The following is a 20,883-nucleotide window of genomic DNA, read 5'->3' as shown; positions in this document are numbered from 1 at the left end:
GAGGAAAAAAGCCTTCAGCTATTAACTTTCCTTCTAAATTTGAAAAGCTTTCTCATGGGAAGAAATATAAAAGGAAAAATATTTCCAACGTCTTTCTCTACCTGAATTGGCCCGTTCAACCTCCAATGTAAAAATGCATTTGTGCTGACACAGAACAGTGAAATGAAGTAGCATTCAGGAATATAATGAAGTCTAAAGCAGTTCCTTCTTCTCCTGCAGCGGGAACAATTTTACTGATTTAAATTAGAATCTTCTACTTGGGGAAGGCAGAAGGGAAAGCAGAAGACAGAGAAGCGATCCCTGGCCTCATGCTGGTCTCTAGCTGCCCCCTGAGACAGAGCAGACTCGGGATTTCTGGGGCTAACATTAAAGTAATAAAGTAGAAAAGAAATTTTAGAAATCCAAACACATCACCGAATTTACCTATTTTCTTCTAGACAAAATAGTTTCGCTATAGGATGTTCCATTTCAAAGAACTCGGATTCATTCTCCAACTCTGAACAGAAAAGAAACAGGTCCAACCCAGATCCAGTTTATAGCTTCTGAATATCCAAGTAATCCAAACACAATCTGCACAAGTTGCACCAATGCACTGGTGGAAAATGGCCTCGGCCGTGTAGGCTGGTCCTTGCAGTTCAGTTGAATCAATGCTCCCCCCAGTGACAAAGGAACTGGGAAAATCAGTTCCTAATATAAAGGCCGGTTTAACCAGCATTCTGCCTGGTGGGTAAAGTGCTAGCCGACACAGGGTCTCAGCTTTTCCCGTGTTTTAACAGTATTCCCTAGTGTAGGCCCCACACCAATGGCATCAACATCACCTAAAGTACTGGTTCCGAAATGCAAATTCCCAGGTCCCATGCTAGCCCTACTGAATTGAATACCCTGGGCGTGAGTTTAGCAACCTGCCTCTGAACAAGGTACCCAGGTGATTCTACTGCACACTAAAATCGCAGTGATGTCAGAGAATTAAGGTGCCACGGTGCTGAAACACTAATTCCACACGTAGGAACCACGCTAAGCTCGCTTTTGTTCCCCAAACAGCCAAAATGGTGAGTTAATGTTTGTATTAAACAAACCCATGGAGTTGTAATTTAGGAAATATGACACTATAATTGTCTGTAGCTCTGCACCTGTCCCCCCGGATGTGGTTTCACTGCCTCTGTGTCCCTGAAGGTAATGAAGCAGCCCTGGTCGCACAGTGCCTAAAGCACCCTGCTGCCAAGCAACACGCACGTGCTCAAGCCCGCTTGTTCACGAGACGCGGCAGTCTGCGTCTGGAAAGACTTACAGCCTTGAAAACCGCCTGGACCACGTCTAGACTACCCCGCGGGGCTCTGTGACGTGGGTTTGCAGGCAACGGCAGAGGCAAGTACCCACGTGGTGCTCCAGCAGTCAACGGGGAACCAGGGGCCCTGAGAGCGGGAGGTCTACACTTGGCCTGCTCCACCAGCGGCCCTGCAGGAGGAAGTCAAGGTGTTCTGCTGCTGTAAAGCGTTCCGGTCTGGGAAGACTCACAGGGTCACTTCTCCCTGTCCTACAGGGCTGCCATGAGAAGGCATCAACTGGACGGCTCTGGGGTTTCTGGAGCTGAGGGGCAAACCCAAAACTACACCACCAGAGATGAGGGGCCGAAGCAGGTTCAAGGGGCCCACTGTCCCGTGGCTCCCAGGCCAGTTCTTCAGGACGGCAACCAGCCATAAACCAGTTCAAGCTGTTGAGCACAGATGATGTGAACACGTGTGCACACTCATAGTCAAGATGGGGATAAAGGGTAACAAGAAATTTAAAACAAAAACATTTTCCATCTATTTCCATGATCTTTTTTATTTAACATATTTATTTATTTAACATGTAAACAACTGGCATAAAATCCATAAAAATACAATCCTCCTATGCAGTGACGCTCACCCCGAGACATCCTTTCATCCCCCTTTCACATCACTGGCCTGCTTTAACACTACATCTCTCTATAGAGGCTAACCCTTTACAGAAATTCTGCCCCGAGTTTCTTTTTTAACCATCAGGGCAATAAGCTATTTCTATCACCTCCGTACCCATCCTCACATTCTTCACCTCAAAGCAAAAGTCTTATTAAATGCTAAAATTACATAAAACACCAAGGCTCAATACTGGTTTGTCATGTCTACAAAGCCAAATACGATCTCCTGTTGCCATAAAATATATTTATAGCCCACAGCGCCGGCTGCCTCCGGATCAGGTCCAGTTTACCCACAGGAGCCTCGGCGCTGAACAGAATTTCTGAAAATATCAGCAGAGCTTGCTGGTGGAGTTGCCCCAACAGTCTTACAGAAGAAACTCCTCAAAAACAAACAAAAAAATAAAACCCCCAGCCCCACGGCATCTACCTTTGCCGGCATATGAACCGTTGTAACAGGAACTTAATGTTTTTGCCCTGTATAGATTTTCCTCTGTTTCATATGTGAACTTAAGGAAGAGGAGATTATTTGGCGGTAGGAAGAATGGAGAATAACTTTAAAAGTATGATCAAAACAGGAAAATCCTAAATGCTGGGTGGACTCGATCAGCCTACACTGTGTGTGAGAAACCGTTCCCGATAAAAAGGCGAGCGCGCACAGCCTCCTCTCTCTGCCAGCGCTCTGCGGGCGCATGGTGGCCTGTCCTCCTCAGCCTCAAGGCCCTCGTGCCTTGCCGGCGGGTTGCTACGCTGCTGCTCTTGGAAGAAGGAGAGCCAGCATGTTTCTGCCTTTTTTCGGACAGGAGCGAGCAGTGCTTGAGACAGACATCGTGCTTGGTAAAGTAGAAGGTCAGCCAAACCAGGAAGACCGTCCTCGAGACGGGCGGACAGGCGGCTGCAGCAGAGGGCTCCCACACAGGACGGTGCAGGACCGGGTAGGGTTTGTGAACCTACAATAACAGACAGCTGCTCAACACACGTTCTCCTACTCCACAACCCCCTAGCTGCTTCCCATTTCCCAAACACTGGCAAGCGCCTAATCCAACAGCGGGCCAGCAAAAGAGGAAGGGTGACAGGGACTCTGGAGAGCAAAGGCGGCATCGCCTGACCGAGTCCAGGGAAAGAGACCTGGCTCTACCAACAGGGCTGCTCTCATGCGGGGCACACCCCTCCGACGGACTTGCTGCCGCTGCAGCTTCCTAATGTAAGCAAGCTAATGCGTCCCCCAGCAGGCTCATTCTAAGACTCCTAGGAGTGGGTACCAGAAACCAGTCCAGAGGACCCAGGGCTCAAGGACAATCCACAGTGAGGTTAATCTGCCTGTGGTTAATAGAGAGAACACTGTGTAATTACATGTGCAGTCAGCCACAGGCATGGCTGGGTTAGAACTGAAAATCTTAAAACCACCTCTCAGAACTATTAGGCTTTAACTACTTTGAACAATCTCACTTCAGACAAATAAGCTTCTAAGAAATAAAAATTCATATAAGGAACTCAAAGCTGTTTTTGACTCTTATTTTTTTTTCAAAATAAAGAAGCACAAACATAAACATTTCTCGTGCTCAAATGGTTTTCAATCGAAGGTATTTGGTTTTTGTCTCATTAAAGATGAGAATTTTATTTAAAAGATGCAAAAACTTAATTTATCATTATTCATTTACTTTTAGTTTGAGAGAAAAATTAGTCTTTTTTAATTGTATCTTAGTAGCAAAAGAAAAATGACCATGTCCTACACTGTAAATTATAGCTCTAGCAAATACACACTCAGTTTCTAAATGTGTTATATTGGCAGATGTCCACAATTGGTTTTCTGAAAATTACAATTAAAATTTTAAAAATGATTTCGAAGCGTTAAAATATAAAAATTCAAATAATGCTAAAAATGAGAAAGAACAGCTTACATTAAAAAAAAGTTTTTAACCAGAACTCAGTCCTTGCTAATTAACTAAATGAGCGACTAGCACTGATTTGAGGAAGACTGCAGGAGGAAGGCAGTGTTAGAGAAGACACACAAACTCGGCACAGCTACTAGTCAGAGGAATTGGTCCAAATGGCGAAACTGAACGCCTGGATTCAGCAATGGGAAGAATGCTTCAGTAACAAGGGCAAGAGAGAACAGGAAGAAAATCAAGATGGAAATAAACAGGTAATTCCACAGAGACCAGACCAATGGCTGTACCCCATCTACTGTGCAAGCCGACGACTGGCGGACATGACGGACAAGTTTACAGTAATCACTGAAACTTCCAGAAGACAATAGCAAGAGGCAGCAACAGCAGCAGAGAGGGGTGGTCAACAGTCCACGAAGTATCAAACAGAACCCACGTAGTTCAGAATGGACTGCATTCTCATACCATCCTTGGCAAATTTCTCTCACACGGCTAGCTTTGCTCAGTTAAGCACACATATTTAAGTTGTACAAGCACATACTCATTTGCATAGCAAATTTTAAGGGATGCATTGAAATAAAAACCAATTGATAAAGGTTTAAGTACTTTTAACAATCAGAATGGTATTCCAGTTCACCAAATAAAACGTTTTCTATTTGAAAACAGTTGCCTATAAAAGTTTTGTTTTTTTGAGAATTGAATTAAAAACAATGTATGACGTGTTAGCAAAACGTTAAAACCATTACTGATGGCGTTCTGTGTAGGCAGCAGTTCAGGCAGCAGTCATTCTTTTATAACTTCCAACACTTTGTAAACATTGTTCTGGAACACAGTGGTGAAGTGAGGCTTCGACTCCTTCACCAAGAGGTTACATAAGGGGGTTTTCCCAGCATTGGCAGGATCTTCCACATCCCAAATTTCCGGCATACTGCAGCCAGGCCTAGAAAAATCAATGTACAGATCACAAATCAACATACATTATATGACCCTATTTCTGATATAAATTCATTTGTCTTTTGTGGATGGAAACACAAAAATGCTATGATAATTCTATTTTGTAAAACGTCATAAACCCTCTGTGAAGAGAAAGGCCCGCCCTGTACCCTACAAGGTCACAGGCACTGGCGCCAGAGATCTGGGTGCAATCCTGCCTCTGGAGCTTTGCGACACTGGTGGTGACGAGCTCACTTCATTCAGTCTGTTTCCACACGTGTCAAATGTGGAGACCCACCACGGAGGTGTGCTGTAAGCTGTAAGAGATATGACATATCTACCACGGTGCCCAACACATATTAAGAGAACACACAGACTGTCATCATTGTAACTGGGAAGTATGTCTGGTTTACAGTGAAGTTGCATTAATTCTCTTCAAGAATGAATCAACTCAAAGAAAACCTAAGCTCACCATGTTGCTAAGTGCATAAGTCTTTTTTTGTGTGTGTGTGCATAAATCTTAAAAGCAATACTGGCACAAAGATGAAATTGGGATCATGGAACATCTGCCTAGTAAATCCTTCAAAGGTAGCATTTATTTTAAATCAAGTACAGTTTTGAATAGAACTCTGAAGAGTTCACATTTTATTTGCTTTTGGAAAAACTGAAAAACATACACATAAAATAGTGAGAATCAACAACTGCTGTTTTCTCATAGTTGCTTTACTTTTTTGTTAAATAAAGAGAAACATTTCCAACAAGTCTCTTTCCTCCATAGCCACAGTCCCATGTCTCCACCCTCCACCAACAGAAACAGACATGCTTTTTGAAAAATAACACATTCAACTTCAAAGTAATCGATCACTGTAAAGGACTCAAAATACATATCTACACTGAGTAAAAACAGTCACCCTTAGCTCCAATAGCTTCCCTTGTTGGTGATATCTGTAACCATGCATTTCCAGGGTAGACCTACTTTTCCCACCCTCAGACGGACATGCAAACGAACACGTGTATACAAAATGTTGTGTGTGTCTGAGTTGCCTCTCTAAAGCTGGGATTGTTCTGGGGTTCTATTTAACCACACATGTGGCTGGCTATCTCTTCTACCTCAGTGCATAAAGGCCTTCATGTCCTATTTAGTAGCTGGTGGCATTCCTAAAAGGACGCCGCCTCCTGGGGCAAAGCAGGTCCAGGGTTGGGAGGCCAGCTAAGCTTCGTGATTCCAATCACCAGGGACTCCATGGGACAAACAGCAGCATTCAATTACTCTTGTAAAAGCTTTCTTACACACAGATCTATGAACTTGTTTCCCTAGTCTACCCGCACTAGCACAGATGGGTACTTTGCATCATATTTGGTCATTAGAGAGCAACCTAGATATAAACAGCCCTGGGCCCACAGCCTTGCAGCAAGCCACCGTCCTGTCGTTTCTCACTGTGCCTCCCCAGCGCTGTCATAAAAAGGTTCTGCCGCCTGTGCCCACCCCAGAGAGTTTAAGGATCGTTTTTGTACACCCGCCCCAACATAAGATTCTACCCACATTGAATGCGAAAGACTATCGGACTGGACTCTTTTTTAAAAAATCATTTTATTGGAGGCTCATACAACTCTTTATCACAAGCCATACATTCATCCATTGTGTCAAGCACATTTGCACACACTCAGCCATCATTTTCAAAGCAGTCTCTTCCCACTTGAGCCCCTGATATCAGCTCCCCATTTCTTGCCCCTTACCCCCTCATGAGTCCTTGCTAGGTTATACATCATTATTTGCATATCTTCTATTGTCCTCCTTCACCCCTCACCTACTTTTCCATTGTTCAGTCCCCTGGGAGGAAGTTATAGGCTGATCCTTGTAATCGATTCCTCCTTTCTCCCTCCACCCTCCCCTGATCCTCCTGGTAACTCTACTCTCTTTGCTGGCCCTGAGGGGTTTATGTACCCCGGATTCCTGCATTTGGGGCTCTTGTCTGTAGCCAGGTGCATGTTCTGCTCCAATCCGATTTGTGAGGTAGAAGTGAGGTCATGAGAATGGGGGGAAGGAAGCACCAATGAACTAGAGGAAAGCTGTGTTTCATTGGTACTATTCTGCACCCTGACTGGCTCATCTCTTTCCTGTGATCCCTCTGTGAGGGGATGTCCAATTGTCTACAGATGGCCATTGGGTCTCCAACTCCATATCCCCCCTGCCCAATTCACATTGGGTATGATTTTGTTCTGGGTCTTAGATGCCTGACAGCTGAGACTGGACTCATTTTGTCACAAAGGGCAAAGTCTAATAACAACTCTGGCCCGTGGCTAAGGAGCGGGGAGGGAGAGTGAGACAGTGAGTAGTGGGATAGGATGCAGTTCCTACATGCGGTCACTTTTAGGCAAAGGAGGACAAATCGCTGCTCTATGCCCTTTCTCTGCTGAAAGGCAAACCAAAAACACCAACTCACTGCCACTGAGCTAATTCAGACTCAGAGCGGCCCCAGGCAAGGTCTTCCCAGGCTATAACTCTTCAATGGAGCCAAGAGCTTCAGTGTTCTTCCAAGCAGTAGTTGGTGAGTTTGAACACAACCTTGTGGGTAGCAACTCACGTTTACCTGACAGACCAGCATCTTCTACTAAGACCTTATCTGAGTTTACTATGGCGTCTCAGCCAGCTAGCTGCATCTTTAAACAGCTACAACGAAATGTGAATCATTTTCCTCTGTATTTGAATTTTATGTCAATGCTATTATTGGAACTAATGAAAGAAAGCAGAGAACTGAGACTAAACAGAGTTAATAAACAATCTGTCTCTAATCTGCATCCGCGTGCATTTAGTGCTTGCATTTGAACACAGGGAATCACATTTTCAAGGACTAATTAGACCACACAATGAAGGAAGGCACTAGTCAATGAGATCACAGAACAGTGCTTACCACTCTGCCCGGTACACATTAAGCACTAGATAAACATTAGTTCCCTTTCTCTTCTGTCACCTGACTTCCCCATTTGTCTCCTTGACAGTACAGGACGCACAGAAGTAGTTTGTTTCCAGGTTTAAGCAGAGGGGACCTGCCTAACAGTTCCCGAGATTCATCACTTTGTAGAAGTAGGTGGGAGAACAGAGAAAACAGATGGGAGAAAGCTGCTTTCTTATCGTCCTCTAGCTCAACTCCTGCTGGACAGAAACAGCAGTGGTAGGCAGGGCCAGGTGGCAGAAAGGAGCACACCGCCCACCCACTCAACGCTCCGGTTAAGTACCCAAGAGTCAGGTCGACATGGAGACCATCGAAAGCCAGCTGGCTGCTGACTGTTTACTCTGCACAATGGCATCGCCATCCATCCTGAATTTACATCCCCTCTTGTGTTATCCCTGTCAACAACTGCGATGAAGCCAGTTATCAAATACAAGGAGCTCTGCAAACAACACAGAAAACAAAGCAACCAAACCTTTGCAATTTTCAAATATCCAAAATATTATGTGGGATTGGGGTGTGGTGGCGAATGAACAGTCTTGAATTCATTGTTATCTTGGAGAGAAAAAAGATCATGGAACGTATTTGTTTTGGATCAGTAATCTACACGTGTCTTAACATACTGGAGCCCAAAGCAAGAAAATGAGAAAACCCCATAGCTGACAGGTAGATAGCATTTCTTATAAATCTTATGCACTATTAAAATATATGTGATTGAGTATGACTAAATCACAGATACATCAATCTACTAAAGTCTTCTGTTTGTTATCGCTGCCGCCATCACTGTTCAGTACTATGGACTCATAGCTACCCTTTGTGCAAAACAATGAAGCCCTGCCGGTCCCCCAGCACCCTCATGTTGCTATAAAGTGTGAGTCCATTGTGGCAGCCACTGTCTCTGTTGCTGGACAGTCTCCTCCTTTTCATTATTTCCTACCAACCATGATGCTCTTCTCTGAGGACCAATCTCTCCTGATAACATGTCGAAAGTAGACAAAGTCTCACCATTCTCACTTCTAAGGAGAATCCTGGAGGAGATTCTTCCAAGATATACTTGTCTATTCTTCTGGGAGTTCATAGTACTTTCAATACTCTTTTTCAACACCTTAATTCAGGGGCATCAATTCTTCCCAAGTCCTCGTTATTCACGGTCCAGCTTTCATATGCATGTGACTGAAAATACCATGGCTTTGGTCAGACACACACGAGTCGATGTGATCTTTGCTTTTAAAACAATTTGACAAAGGTCTTCTGCGGCAGTTCTGCTCCATCCAATACTTCACTTGGTTTCCTGACTGCTGATTTCATGGGAATGTGAAGTTACAGAATGAGAACTTTAAAGGTAATAGTATTCCATAAACCATCCATTATTTCTGATGAAACTGCTTCTACTCTTTACCAAGTGAATGCCTTGGCCCTTGAACAGGTGTTCATTGGACGAATGCCACAGCAGGTGAGGCAGGTAGATTTTATGACAACTTGAATTGGTATGAAAGTGTAAGGATGATATCCAACCTGTCAACCAGGTCACAGCCTGATGATGCTTACTTGAGGGGGATGAACTTCTAATAAGAGAAAAACTGGGAACTTCCCCCTCCCACTGCCAGCTTCCAGAGGCAGCCCTATGCGGGCCACCCAACCCTATGATTCCATCAACCTCGGATCCGAAGTACTATGTATCTACCAGCCTGGGGTCTTCTTGAAGAAGTATCTAGCTAGCATCAGACCCATGGGCCGGGCTGGGATGTTTTCTCAATACAAAGTTCCTTCTTATAAATAAATTATTGTCACTCAGCTTTTCTTTTTCTAGACAACTCAGCCTAACACAAGAGGCTACTGTCACCCAGCCACCCACATCTATTTCTAAATAGGCAACATTAGAATTCATATTTGTTCTTAAGATCTTATTGTTGCTTATAAGTTATAACCTGGCTTAATCAACTTCTTTGAGGAAGTAGCTTTATTTTAAAATATAACTGTGGCAGATGCATAATCTCCTGTCAACTTGAGTGAAGGGGTGGAGTCTAGCCTGTGAATCAGGTCAAAGCCAATCATGCCTCACCATGTGGGTATGGCCTTCTCCTGCGGATTTTAGGAACTTCGTCTTCCTCCCTGGAGGCAGGACAAACACTCTCTCTGCTTCACATTCTTTTTGATAAGCCACATGGAGTTACTCTGATGCAGCCAGAGCCCTGGAGCTGGAGGACCCATGTGGAGACCAGTGCCCGCATTGAGATGCCCTCACTGCCACTGGATCCACAAGACTGTCTATCCGCTAGCCTGTGATCTTCCTGTATTTATTGCATGTGCTGAGTGAGTCTAAAGAGAGATTTATGGACTAGTATTGGACATGTGGGCTAATATCGGACTTATGGACTTGATCTGGACTGGGCTGGGATGTTTTCTCAATATATAATTCTTCTTTTATATAAAATTCTTTCTTATACACAGATGAGTGGCAATGAATTTGTATTTCTCTAGTCTACCTGGACTAACACAATAACCAATACAATTTGCATCACAATTAAGTTAATTGTTTTCCAACTCAAATCATATGAAAGATAGCAAGGAAAAAAAGTTTCATTTCAAGTTGACCCGAGAGGGGTCACATGTACGCAAAGGGACATGGTGTAGATAGAAATCAGTGTGGACAGTAGAGACTGGCCTCTTCATTACAATGAGATAATTACCTTATCTTTTTTGAGACAGTGGAAGCCTTGTAAAATAAAACATATCTTCCTCCAGACAACACTTTAAAAAAATATACCAAGGCTAAATATGACTAATTTGGAAGATTATCATACCAATATAATCTCTTTACTGTAGCATATAACTCTATATAAAAGAAACATTTATAAATGAAGAGGACAAAACCCAATCTGAATATTGATCAACAATATTTTCTATTCATCTTTGAAAACATTTTACACATGCCAGTACTCCAAACTCTCCTGCTTCATGTTCTGTAAATGTAAAAGGCCGTGTTGAATACTCACTTGGATCTTCTTATGCACCACGACTCTTCTAAGATATAATAATTGACTTTTAACTTGATCAATTGCTGCTTGACCTCGTCAGCTGCTTTCCGACTATACATGGAATATACTATTTTCGTTCTGGCCCTTTAAGGAAAAATAGGGCGGAAGAGTGTTAAGATTAAAGAAAACAGAAAAAACTAGACACGACTAGAAAATAGACAGAAAAAGCAAGTCAAGATATAGGAAGATAAGTTCAAAAGCACCGCTACTGGAGGGATGTACTTGCAGGCACGGCATGGTTCATTCTACAGAAAACATGCTTAAACACGTCTTTGTACCCAGTGAGTGGCTGCAGACACGTTCTCTCACTGATGCATTTGTCTTAGCATACTCAGAGGTGCTTTTCAAAAAGAACGGTACAAACAAAACAAGAGCTTTTAAAGGTATCGCAGGGCCAGTGACAGTCCATGCAGAGAGATCAAAGAATGACAGAATTTAAGTAGGTTCTTGAAAAATGAAAAGCTGCATTGGTGAGGAAGCCTAGGTGAGCTCTGTCAATGAACTTCTCCATCATGACAACACACTTTTGAGGTCTTCTTTGAGGGCAGCCAAGGCTGTCACGTTAGAATTTCACTGGAAATCTTCCCCAGCCCCCTCCAACACTGCTCCTCCGGACTTCTTGTTGTTCCCAGACAGCATGTCAAGGGAGAATCAGGTGAGTCCCTCAAGGAAGCCAAGATGGCCATGTGGAGGTGGTGAGGATGGAAGGGTGCAGAGAGATTAACACCAGCTTTAAAAGAGTGTAAGCCCAGCGAGAGGCCTTGTAGAAAAACAATAGCTTCACATTTTGATATTTGTGTTTAATACAATTTTTAAATGATTTTGTAGCAATACTTGTACAATTATTTTACCAAAGGATTTGGTCTCGCTTCTGGTCTCCAGTGAGATAACCTCTAAACTTGTGGAATTTTCTTTTGTGTCTTTGTTCTCTGAACACCTGTCAGGTTAGGCTATGATCTGACTCCTGCATGAGGACTGGTCAGCCCAGAAAGATCCATCAGATGTCAGCCCAGCCTTAGGGAGTGAGGGGACAGGAGTCACATTCAATCTATCATGCCTAGGTAATGAAACTCTAATAAAAACAGTGGACTGATGCCCAGTAAGCTTTCTGGTTGGCAAAGGGCATCAATGCTTTAGAGAGGGTTTGGTCCCTTTGTGAGAAATGGAACCTCTGTATTGGAAACCCCTCCATCCAGGCCTCCCACCCCATCCCCATCATGTCCTATATAGCTCTTCATTTGTATCCTTTTTGTGAGAATTAAACCACAATTTTAAGTAGAGCATTTTCCTGAGTCCTGTGAATCTTCCTAGAAAACTATTGAACCCAAGGGGGCAATTGGCAGCCAACAGGTCTTAACTAAGAAGGGCCTGGGGACCCCCAAGCTTACGGCTGGCACCTGCAGTCTTGGGAAAAGTGAACTGTCTGGAGAGCAGCGTCCTTTAAGCTGTGAGGAAGAAGTCCAGGTGCAGTGGAGCCGGAGGATGTTTTGATTTAGAGCTCGAGCCGGCCTCGGAAGGCAGACGCACAACAGGGAGGCATCAGTGAGGTCGAAAGACAGAGAGAGATGCAGGACAAGGAATCTCAGGAACAGAGGGATGTTTTTAAATGCTTCCCAAACTAGTCTCCTTTGTTTGTAAGTTCTTCCCCTCGACCACAAGTAAGAGCAGACTAGCCTGGGTGAAGCGGGCTGAGCCGCTCGAGCCTAAGCACAGACGAGTCTGACTGCAGGGCCAGGGCTTTTGTCCCAACCATAATTAGCATTAAATGGCCCTTTTATTTCTAGATTTAAAAAACTAAACATTTTAACAAATTTGCTCCAGAAAATGAGTTTTCGAACATTGACATTTTATTTCTTAAATGAGAAAGCTAAATCTTATTTATTTATAAAATGTAGATCCTACAGTTCTATAAAAGAATGTTACTAGGATTCACCCAATTATTTGGCAAATGGATAATGAATAGCTTGAACTAACTTAGGAATTGCATGAAATTTAAATCAATTCCCTCTCATACTAGGAGGTGAGGCAGTAAGTCACAAAAAAATAGCAATTCTCAAGCTTGAGGAACAGAGACAAAGTCTTGGGGGGTGGGGGCCATCTAGGTCACCTGGTGTAAAAAAGTCACAAAGACAAAGTTCTACAGCCTCTTTGGGGAGTACCAATAGGGGTACTGAAAACTTGCTTTCTGTCGAGAGCAAAGAAGAGTGAAGGAAACCAAAGGTGCGAAGTCTAACGGACCGCACGAACCACAGACGGAAACCAGATGAGCCAGATGACTGGTCCAGCTACCACTGCCACCAATTGCTCTGACAAGTATCACAACAGCCAGTACCAGAGAGAAAAGCGTTGAACAAAAAACTCAAATCCCTATAAAACACCTGACTTACTGTTCTGATAGAGACTGGTGGAGCTCCTGAGACAAGGTCCTGTACCACCCTTCTTTGATGTTCATGGAAATTACCTTTCAGCCGCGCAGACGACAGGGAGGAAGGATGCCCAGAAGGAACACGCTCCTCATAACAACCAACCAGAAGAAAAACATTTGCCCCAAAGCAAGGTTAGGAAGGTGGGAAGGGGCTGGAAAATTGGACAAGTGGAAAGGGGGAACTCAATATAGAAATAGGAAGAATGCTGACATACTGGGGGGACTTAGACCCAAGTCTCTGAAAAAAATCTCCATATAAATTGCGGAATGGAAAACTAATTTGTAAACTTTCACCTCAAAACAATGAAATACCAAGAACAAACAAAAATATTCTCAAAATAAAACAGGGTATATATTTAAAATAAGGTAGAGATTTATAGCTGCTTGCTTAAAAAAATGCTATGAACACATTAAAAAACTGTGACAGTCATATCTAATAACAACTGACACAAATAGAAGCGGGCTTCAAAAAGTCTGTGAAAAGATGGAATTAAAGAGTAAGATGTCTTTCAACAGTTTTCGAAATTTAACATTCTCCTCCCAGCATTCTCAATCACACCTGTTATTTTGTGGGTCCGCTCACAGGCGATCTAATGAATGGAAATCGTGGACTCACCTCAATCCTGCATCCTCGTAATGCGGGTGATTCACCACAGGCCGGAGGGCGGAGAGTTTCACACTCGCCATCGTGGGCATGGCTCCAGCAAACACGGCATCTAGAAGACCAGACAGAAGTTCGCCGGGAAACAAACACGCTCAACTCAACTACTTCAGAGACAGCAGCTGGGGCCCAGAGCGGTGAAGGGCTCAAACGGTGCAAACCCACTGCTGTGAGTCCACAGGGCAGAAGACTGCCCTACAGCCCACCAGCCAGGGCATTTGACGGAGCAGATTGCCACACTGTTTCCCCAGGATCGCCGCTCGTTCCTCCCACTGCCCTCCAGGTTAACCGCTCAGCACTGGAACCACGCATGAACGCAGAGCAGAAAGAGAATTGCGTTAAGGGGTGATAGAGTGGCAGCGAGTTATTTTTCTTGGGAAATAAAATGTCCTTGTTGAGGGCTACTTTTCTTTCTTATACTTTTCTCACACACACACACACACACACACACACACCCCACCCCATTAGAAATCTGTCCTGATTCTAGGAAAGAAATACGAAGTTGACTAGAAAAGCTCTTTTAGCGTCATGAAATTCTGGAAGATGACCCACCAGTGAATCATTTGGTTGGTATTCTGATAAAGCAAGGAGGCTTTTTCTGTAAACAAGTGAGACACTGTATCCCATGGGTTCACTTCAAGAAGGAAAGAGAAGGAAACTAAAAACTCATCAGGAAAAGAGCGAAATAAAGATTATTGTAAACTGAATGTATGAATGGGGGTAAACTTTTTAAAACACTAGAACTTGTGTTGAAAGTATGGGTATATTTCCCCCAGAAACCCATTGAGTAAGACTGAGTCCCCGCTTTAGAAGCGCACTGCTTCAGAAGCTGAACGTAACCTGGGTTTCGGATGTTTTGATGGTCACACGAGGGGCCTTCAAAAAGTTCATGAAAAAATTGAAATGAAAAGTAATGGAATTTTTCCATGAGTTTTTGAAGCCCCCTCATACACTTGTGGGGAAAACATTAGTTTTAAAATCGAATAACTATATATACACACGTATGTCTCTATATATTTACCTGGTTTCGTACTGTACTTGATCCATTCTATAAGCTCTTCTTGTGGCAAGTTGCTGAACTCCCCAACGATGTTCCACTGGGTTTGCAGGTTGGCTGACCCTTGTACGGACATTGCTGCTAACACAGCAAAGGCGACAGCCCCAGGATGAACTTTGCCAAAGAGCCACCCAAACAGCTGAAACCAAATTAAGAATGCATCGGAGACTGCCGCCGCCGCCGCAGCATGCATCCAACAAGCTGTCAACCCTCTTCCCAGGGAAGAACCTGGTCTCTGCTACCCTCCCTGAGAAGAAATTAATTACCTTCAGATAATTATCCAGAAACAAGGTCCTTTTGACCCTGAGGACCAAAAGATGCCCATGGTCAGCCACAACGAGGCGAGCCAGATTTTAACAGGCTCTTTCTCCACCGGCTTGCTCCATCCTAGTCTCGGAAAAGGCTAGACCATCTCTATCACTTGAAGTGTCCAATGAATGCAAAATGAAAATGCAGAGCTTCTTGTTTATAAATCACTAAAGCATTTTAAAAATATAACAGGAGAGTGTTAAACCAAGTGTGGGACCCTTCTGAGTGTAGGCCTGGGGGGCCGGTGAGGCCACAAGTCCAGGAAGCCAGCCCTGGGTAACATTAGCTGTCAGCGGTCACACTGTGGGATGGAGTTTAAGATGAGGGGCTTCCAACCAGATTCTTTCCATGGCCCAGCCCGAAGACTCAGGAACACTGGCCCCGGCCCAGGCCATAGCTACATACTTACTGGGAATCCTGAGGCTGGCAAGCTGCTTCTACTCTCAAGTAGCCGTATTCAATGACAACGCAGTCCCCCTATTTCCCCCTGCCTGTTTTCTAGACACAGCTATAGAGCTAGAATTCAAACTCTTGGAAGACAAACTCCCTTTAGTTGTTTGTCTGTTTTCTATCCACCACTGCACTCCCATGTTTTCTATGCTGAAAACAAGTCCGACTGTTGCACTCTGGCTGTCTGCTGACGAGAAGGTGACTGTCGAGAATCATCCATCTGTGAGTGCAGGGCAAGGTGGTAGTTACCCAGGAAAAGACAAGCAGCAAACAAACACAGAAGGCTGTAACCAAATTTTTTAAAAGTCAGGAATATTGACGTAAATATACATTCAAATAAATTAAATACACTCTTAGTTCACAAAGCTTGATACTGAAAAAGGAACATTTCATTTGAAAGGATTTATAACTTGAAACTTGATCGTTGGAAGTTCTTTGCAATAAAAGTGTCAAACAAAATAACGATGTATAAATTACTAAGGGCACATGAGGGAGGGGGGAAGTGAGGGAGGGGAAAAAAAAGAGGACCTGATGCAAAGGGCTTAAGTGGAGAGCAAATGCTTTGAAAATGATTAGGGCAGGGAATGTATGGATGTGCTTTACATTGATGTATGTATATGTATGGATTGTGATAAGAGTTGTATGAGTCCCTAATAAAATGTAAAAAAAGAAAAGAGGGGGAGAAAAAGATGATTAGGGCAAAGACTGTACAGATGTGCTTTATACAATTGATGTATGTATATGTATGAACTATGATAAGAGTTGTATGAGCCCCTAATAAATTGTTAAAAATAAAAATGTCAAAACACAATAAAAAACCTTGCCTAGAATTAAGCCCAGCTTTCTGTTATCACCTCTAGCAAAGCAGCCAACCACTCAAGAACTCAGTTTGCACTGAGTTGATGGTAGGAGCATGCCAAACTCTCTTTCACCCTGTTCCCTTAGGTGAATCTAGATCAAAGCCAGGAAGATCTTATTTGCCTAAAGCAGCAGTTCTCAACCTGTGGGTCACCACCCCTTTGGGAGTTGAAGGACCCTTTCACAGGGTCACCCAATTCATAAAAGTTGCAAAATTACAGTTCTGAAGTAGCAACAAAAATAATTTTATGGTTGGGGGTCACCACAACATGAGGAACTATATTAAACAGTCACGGTATTAGGAAGGTTGAGCACCACTGGCCTAGAGGGATTCAGAAATCTTTTGCTAAGTCAGTATTATTTTACGGCCACTCAGTATTAAAGGCTGAAATAAAATCAACACCTGAGTCATAACGCTAAAGTAGCCAATGCCTTACCTGTCTCGAGCAGATCAAGGACGCCATAACACACATGTGAGGAGTCAGGAAGAGCTTCAGCCTCATAATTAAAATACCCAGCGCTGCATATGCAATCAGTTGCAGTGCATGATAAACCAGCTGAAAGACAGACAGACAGACACACACACGGAGAAAATCTTTTTTACACAATTTGTAAAGCTTAAGAAAATACTGTCAAACGCAAATATCAAGAAAAGGGCACTTCTCTCTTAGCAACAAAAATTACTATTACTCTAGTGGCTGACATTTCTAAAGCAACATTAAAAACATCACTATCAAGCCATTCTATTTTAACAGATGGCTAAAATTATAAAGTAAGCTAAGGTAAGCGTGTCTGTAATTCTGCTGTAGTTTACAAAACCCACAATTCTGAGTCTGCCTAGGAGCAAGGAAATGGCAAACAAGAAGTGATGCTGCTTCCAGACCCCGAGGCACCACCTTGAAACTGCCATGAAGATTCGGGTTGATGTAGTCGGAGCTGGGAGAAACTGGTCCCGTCTTCCAAGCACCAGGACACTGCGAGGGGCTGGGTGTGGGGAGCAGTTTCACAGCCCATAAAACCCTCCTCACACGTGGGTATGCAGGGTCCAGAAACAAGCTGCTGTGCTGTGGGGGAGACCAAAGCAGAGCAGATGCATTCCCACTGAGCTGCTCTGGCAAAGAATGGTCAGTGAATCCGCACAGGGTACCCTAAAATATTTTTTTTCTTTTTTGCAGAAATAGGTTGAAGATGATGAATAAACGATTATCAATAAACTTAGAAGCTAGAACTAAGCATGGCCCAAATATATTAACATTAAACTTAATAGAATTGCCTAGTGAAGTGTTTACCTCTCCATGATCAAACTGGTGTTTCCTGAAATGGAAACAAAAGAAAAACATACTATTGAATCATCTTTGAAAAATTTGTTTAGAACATTATTTAAGTCCATTTCGTTACATAGTACCTCAAGACACGTATATGTAAATCAAAATAACTACCAGCACAGGCCAAAATCGGTGTTATAATTATTTAAGACAGCTTATTTTCCCCCCAAAGATTGTGGGATATAAAAAGACTTTTCCCCAGCTTTGTCTCCCCCAAAGATATACCAAGCCTTGGAGCCTATTTGCCAGCACATGGTGGGAGGTCAGATGCTTAGAGATATTCTCCCTGGAGGCATTCAGCCATCAGACTACTGTCTGGTCCACGCTAAGTGGGGCTCACACCCTACTTTACGGATAAGGATAATAATTATTTCCATGGAAAGCCAGAGAAGTGGTGAAACCTGCTCAGTGACATCCAAAATTAGGCTACCATCCTGAATCTAGGATCCGCCCATCTTGTCACATATGTACTCCCAATCCCTCTCCTTCTTATTGCATACATACCCCTAGATTGTCCCCCTCCCATTACTGTATTACCTACTGTACAAGCCCTTCCTGTGATTTCTTTACCTATAATCAGGGGGCTTGCATGCCCCCAAAAGATATATAAGCCTTGGTTAGTAATAAATCTATCAATCCCTCTCTCTGTCTCTCTCTCCCATCCTCCTTACCCGCTCCCTCTCCCCTGCCATTCCCACTTTCCATATCCCCACATAGACCACCAAGAAGGACTGAGGTAAGCATGCTATCATGAAATGTGTCTGACTCCTTCATTAATGGCTAAGACTTTACTGTAATGTTTACATATTACTGCTGAGCAATTGCGCCTGCCGGGCCTGTTGTGATTTGTTAGGGGCTGCCCCCCTGACAAAAGATCAGTGTTGTATTACATCGTAAGGTTTTACCAACTTGGACATTTACGAAGCCAAGAGAAGACACAGCACCTATCGGCTACCTGACTGGTGAGATTCTAGTACAGCAGGGACTGGGGAGAAATCTCAAGAGCCTACAACTAATTCATGGCGTCATATCCAGGCTATCCATTCCCCGTGTGCCTCTGCTTTCCCAGAACTTTTGCGTGCAATAGAGACCATTTAGGACGGAAGTTCACATGTTAAGAGTTTTCAGCATGGACTCTATAATGTACCAACAGTCACAGCATTCCAATTTAGACTCCAGGAAGAAGTGACAGAGCCACTAAGTAGCACAGGCCGGGCACCGCTTCTCTCATCCAGGAATTTATAAACAATGTGCCATCTGATCCCTATCTTTCTCCTTCTACTGACAAGTCGTGGTATTCTGCTGGCCTCGTGTGCCTGACGAGTGCCGGACAATGAAAGCAGTAGACCGTTTGATTGTGGCGTTGGTGAAGAATAGGGGAAATCTCACATGCTGCCAGAAGAACAAACAAGCCTGTGCTGGAAGAAGTGCAGTCAGAAAGCTTCTTTGAAGTGTGGATGGCAAGACTTGGTGTCACATATTTTGGACATGGTATCGGGGAACACCAGTCCCTGGAAAAGGACATCCAGCTTGGTGCAGGATCCGTGAAAAAGAGAAAGACTCAGGACAAGAGGGACTGCCAGTGGCTGCAGCAATGCGGCCAAGCGCAACACGCGTGAGGACACCACAGGACCAGGACCACAGAACAAATTCTGTGGTATGTCATACATGCGGCCACTCGGAGCAGAAGCCTACTTAATGGCACGGAACCATAACACAAACATGACTTTGGTGCTTCTGTGAAATATGTAAATGTGTTGCTCCTCTTTTTAAAAAGCAGCTCTTATCCTATCTGAATGAACTGCAAGAAGCTCCTTAGTTTTCTATAATTATCTCTATAGCTGAGTTATTATTGTTGCTATAAAAAAGTCAACCTTTGACATACTGAGATGCACACTAAACACTCTACACTTTTCTACTTCCTTCCCAAGGTCTTCAAAAATATTTTTGCCTCATCTGAAGAGAAATTTTGGCAGTATATGCCAGAACCTTTTCTTTGTCCCTGGACCTCAACTCAAGTGCTGCTGGCATGAGCAAGGGCACAACCACAGAAAATTGTTTTCAATTAAAAATAAATACATTTCCAGAAAACGTGTGAGACATCATTCTTGGTCTGGCACAGATTACAATGTGAGAAAACATTCCATGACACAAAGCACAGACTCTCATCAATGTAACAAGAACCACCCGCCCCCAAATCCTGGGAAAGAAGTAAATGTCTTTCTTTTCAACCTCTAATGTGACACTCTTAGTAGTCCAGGGTTTTACCCCATGCCTGTGTATACAATATATAAATGCATACTTGTATAATACAAACACACACGTTTTCATGTTTTAAACAGTGGTATGATTACATACATGAAATGCTTTGTGATCTTTTAAAAATCCAATCACGCGTGCTGGGAATCTTTCCAAAAGATGGTCTAGCGTCTCACTCCCTATTGGGTCACTTACTAGTGTGTATTTTGCTTGTTTCCATCTTTCCGTGGACCAGCAATGCTACAGCGACCCCCTTCACGATACCCCAGCCTCGGCATTCCCGTGAGCATTCCTATCCAGTACATTTCCACTGGTGGGACTTCAGGCTGAAAGGGCAGAACTACTGTACGTTCTGCTAGGTCTCACAACACGCCAGCCCCACTCCAAGCACTGGAGAGATAGCATCTTCACAAACATGCTAAGGAAAAAGAGCTTTGTCCTCTTCGAGGCTTCCTCACCCCCACTATCACGACCCCAGTCCTGCTTTTTCAGTTCGGGCTAAGCTAGAGCATGTACACTGGTACAGATAAGAGCTCACGACACACAGAATCCAGGTGGATAAGCCCTCTGGAAGAGAAATGGGAGTAGCGATACCAAGACGGTAAGGGAAAGGTGGGGGAGGAGGGGAGGACGGGGGAACAGATTGCAATGATCAATGCAGAAAAAAGAGGAGCTGATACCAAGGGAGCAAATAGAAAGTAAATGCTTAGAAAATGATAGCAACGTATGTACAAATATACTTAATACAATTGCTGTATAGAATGTTATAAGAGCTGTAAGAGCCCCTAATAA

The 20,883-nt window shown here is 43.6% G+C and overlaps 1 protein-coding gene across 2 annotated transcripts in view; it reads right to left on the bottom strand.

Annotated features, from left to right (window-relative positions):
* Nucleotides 1-1,808: 1,808 nt before the first annotated feature.
* Nucleotides 1,809-20,883, bottom strand: part of DPY19L1 (dpy-19 like C-mannosyltransferase 1) — a 106,220-nt gene continuing 87,145 nt past the window's right edge. Inside the window, exons 17-23 of one of the 2 annotated variants that reach the window (XM_075558198.1) lie at nt 17,797-17,821; nt 16,945-17,064; nt 14,855-15,029; nt 13,789-13,888; nt 10,706-10,831; nt 4,572-4,765; nt 1,809-2,886 (exon numbers count right to left, since the gene is read on the bottom strand). In XM_075558198.1, coding sequence (XP_075414313.1) covers nt 4,609-4,765; nt 10,706-10,831; nt 13,789-13,888; nt 14,855-15,029; nt 16,945-17,064; nt 17,797-17,821 — 703 coding nt within the window. In that variant the 3' untranslated portion in view covers nt 1,809-2,886; nt 4,572-4,608. Of the gene's footprint in view, nt 4,766-10,705; nt 10,832-13,788; nt 13,889-14,854; nt 15,030-16,944; nt 17,065-17,796; nt 17,822-20,883 lie in introns of both variants that reach the window. The other variant, XM_075558199.1, reaches the window with a different exon arrangement.

The sequence above is a fragment of the Tenrec ecaudatus genome, chromosome 9 (assembly GCF_050624435.1).
Source record: "Tenrec ecaudatus isolate mTenEca1 chromosome 9, mTenEca1.hap1, whole genome shotgun sequence".
In the NCBI taxonomy this organism is placed as follows: Eukaryota; Metazoa; Chordata; class Mammalia; order Afrosoricida; family Tenrecidae; genus Tenrec; species Tenrec ecaudatus.
This window is presented reverse-complemented; position numbering and strand designations above follow the sequence as displayed.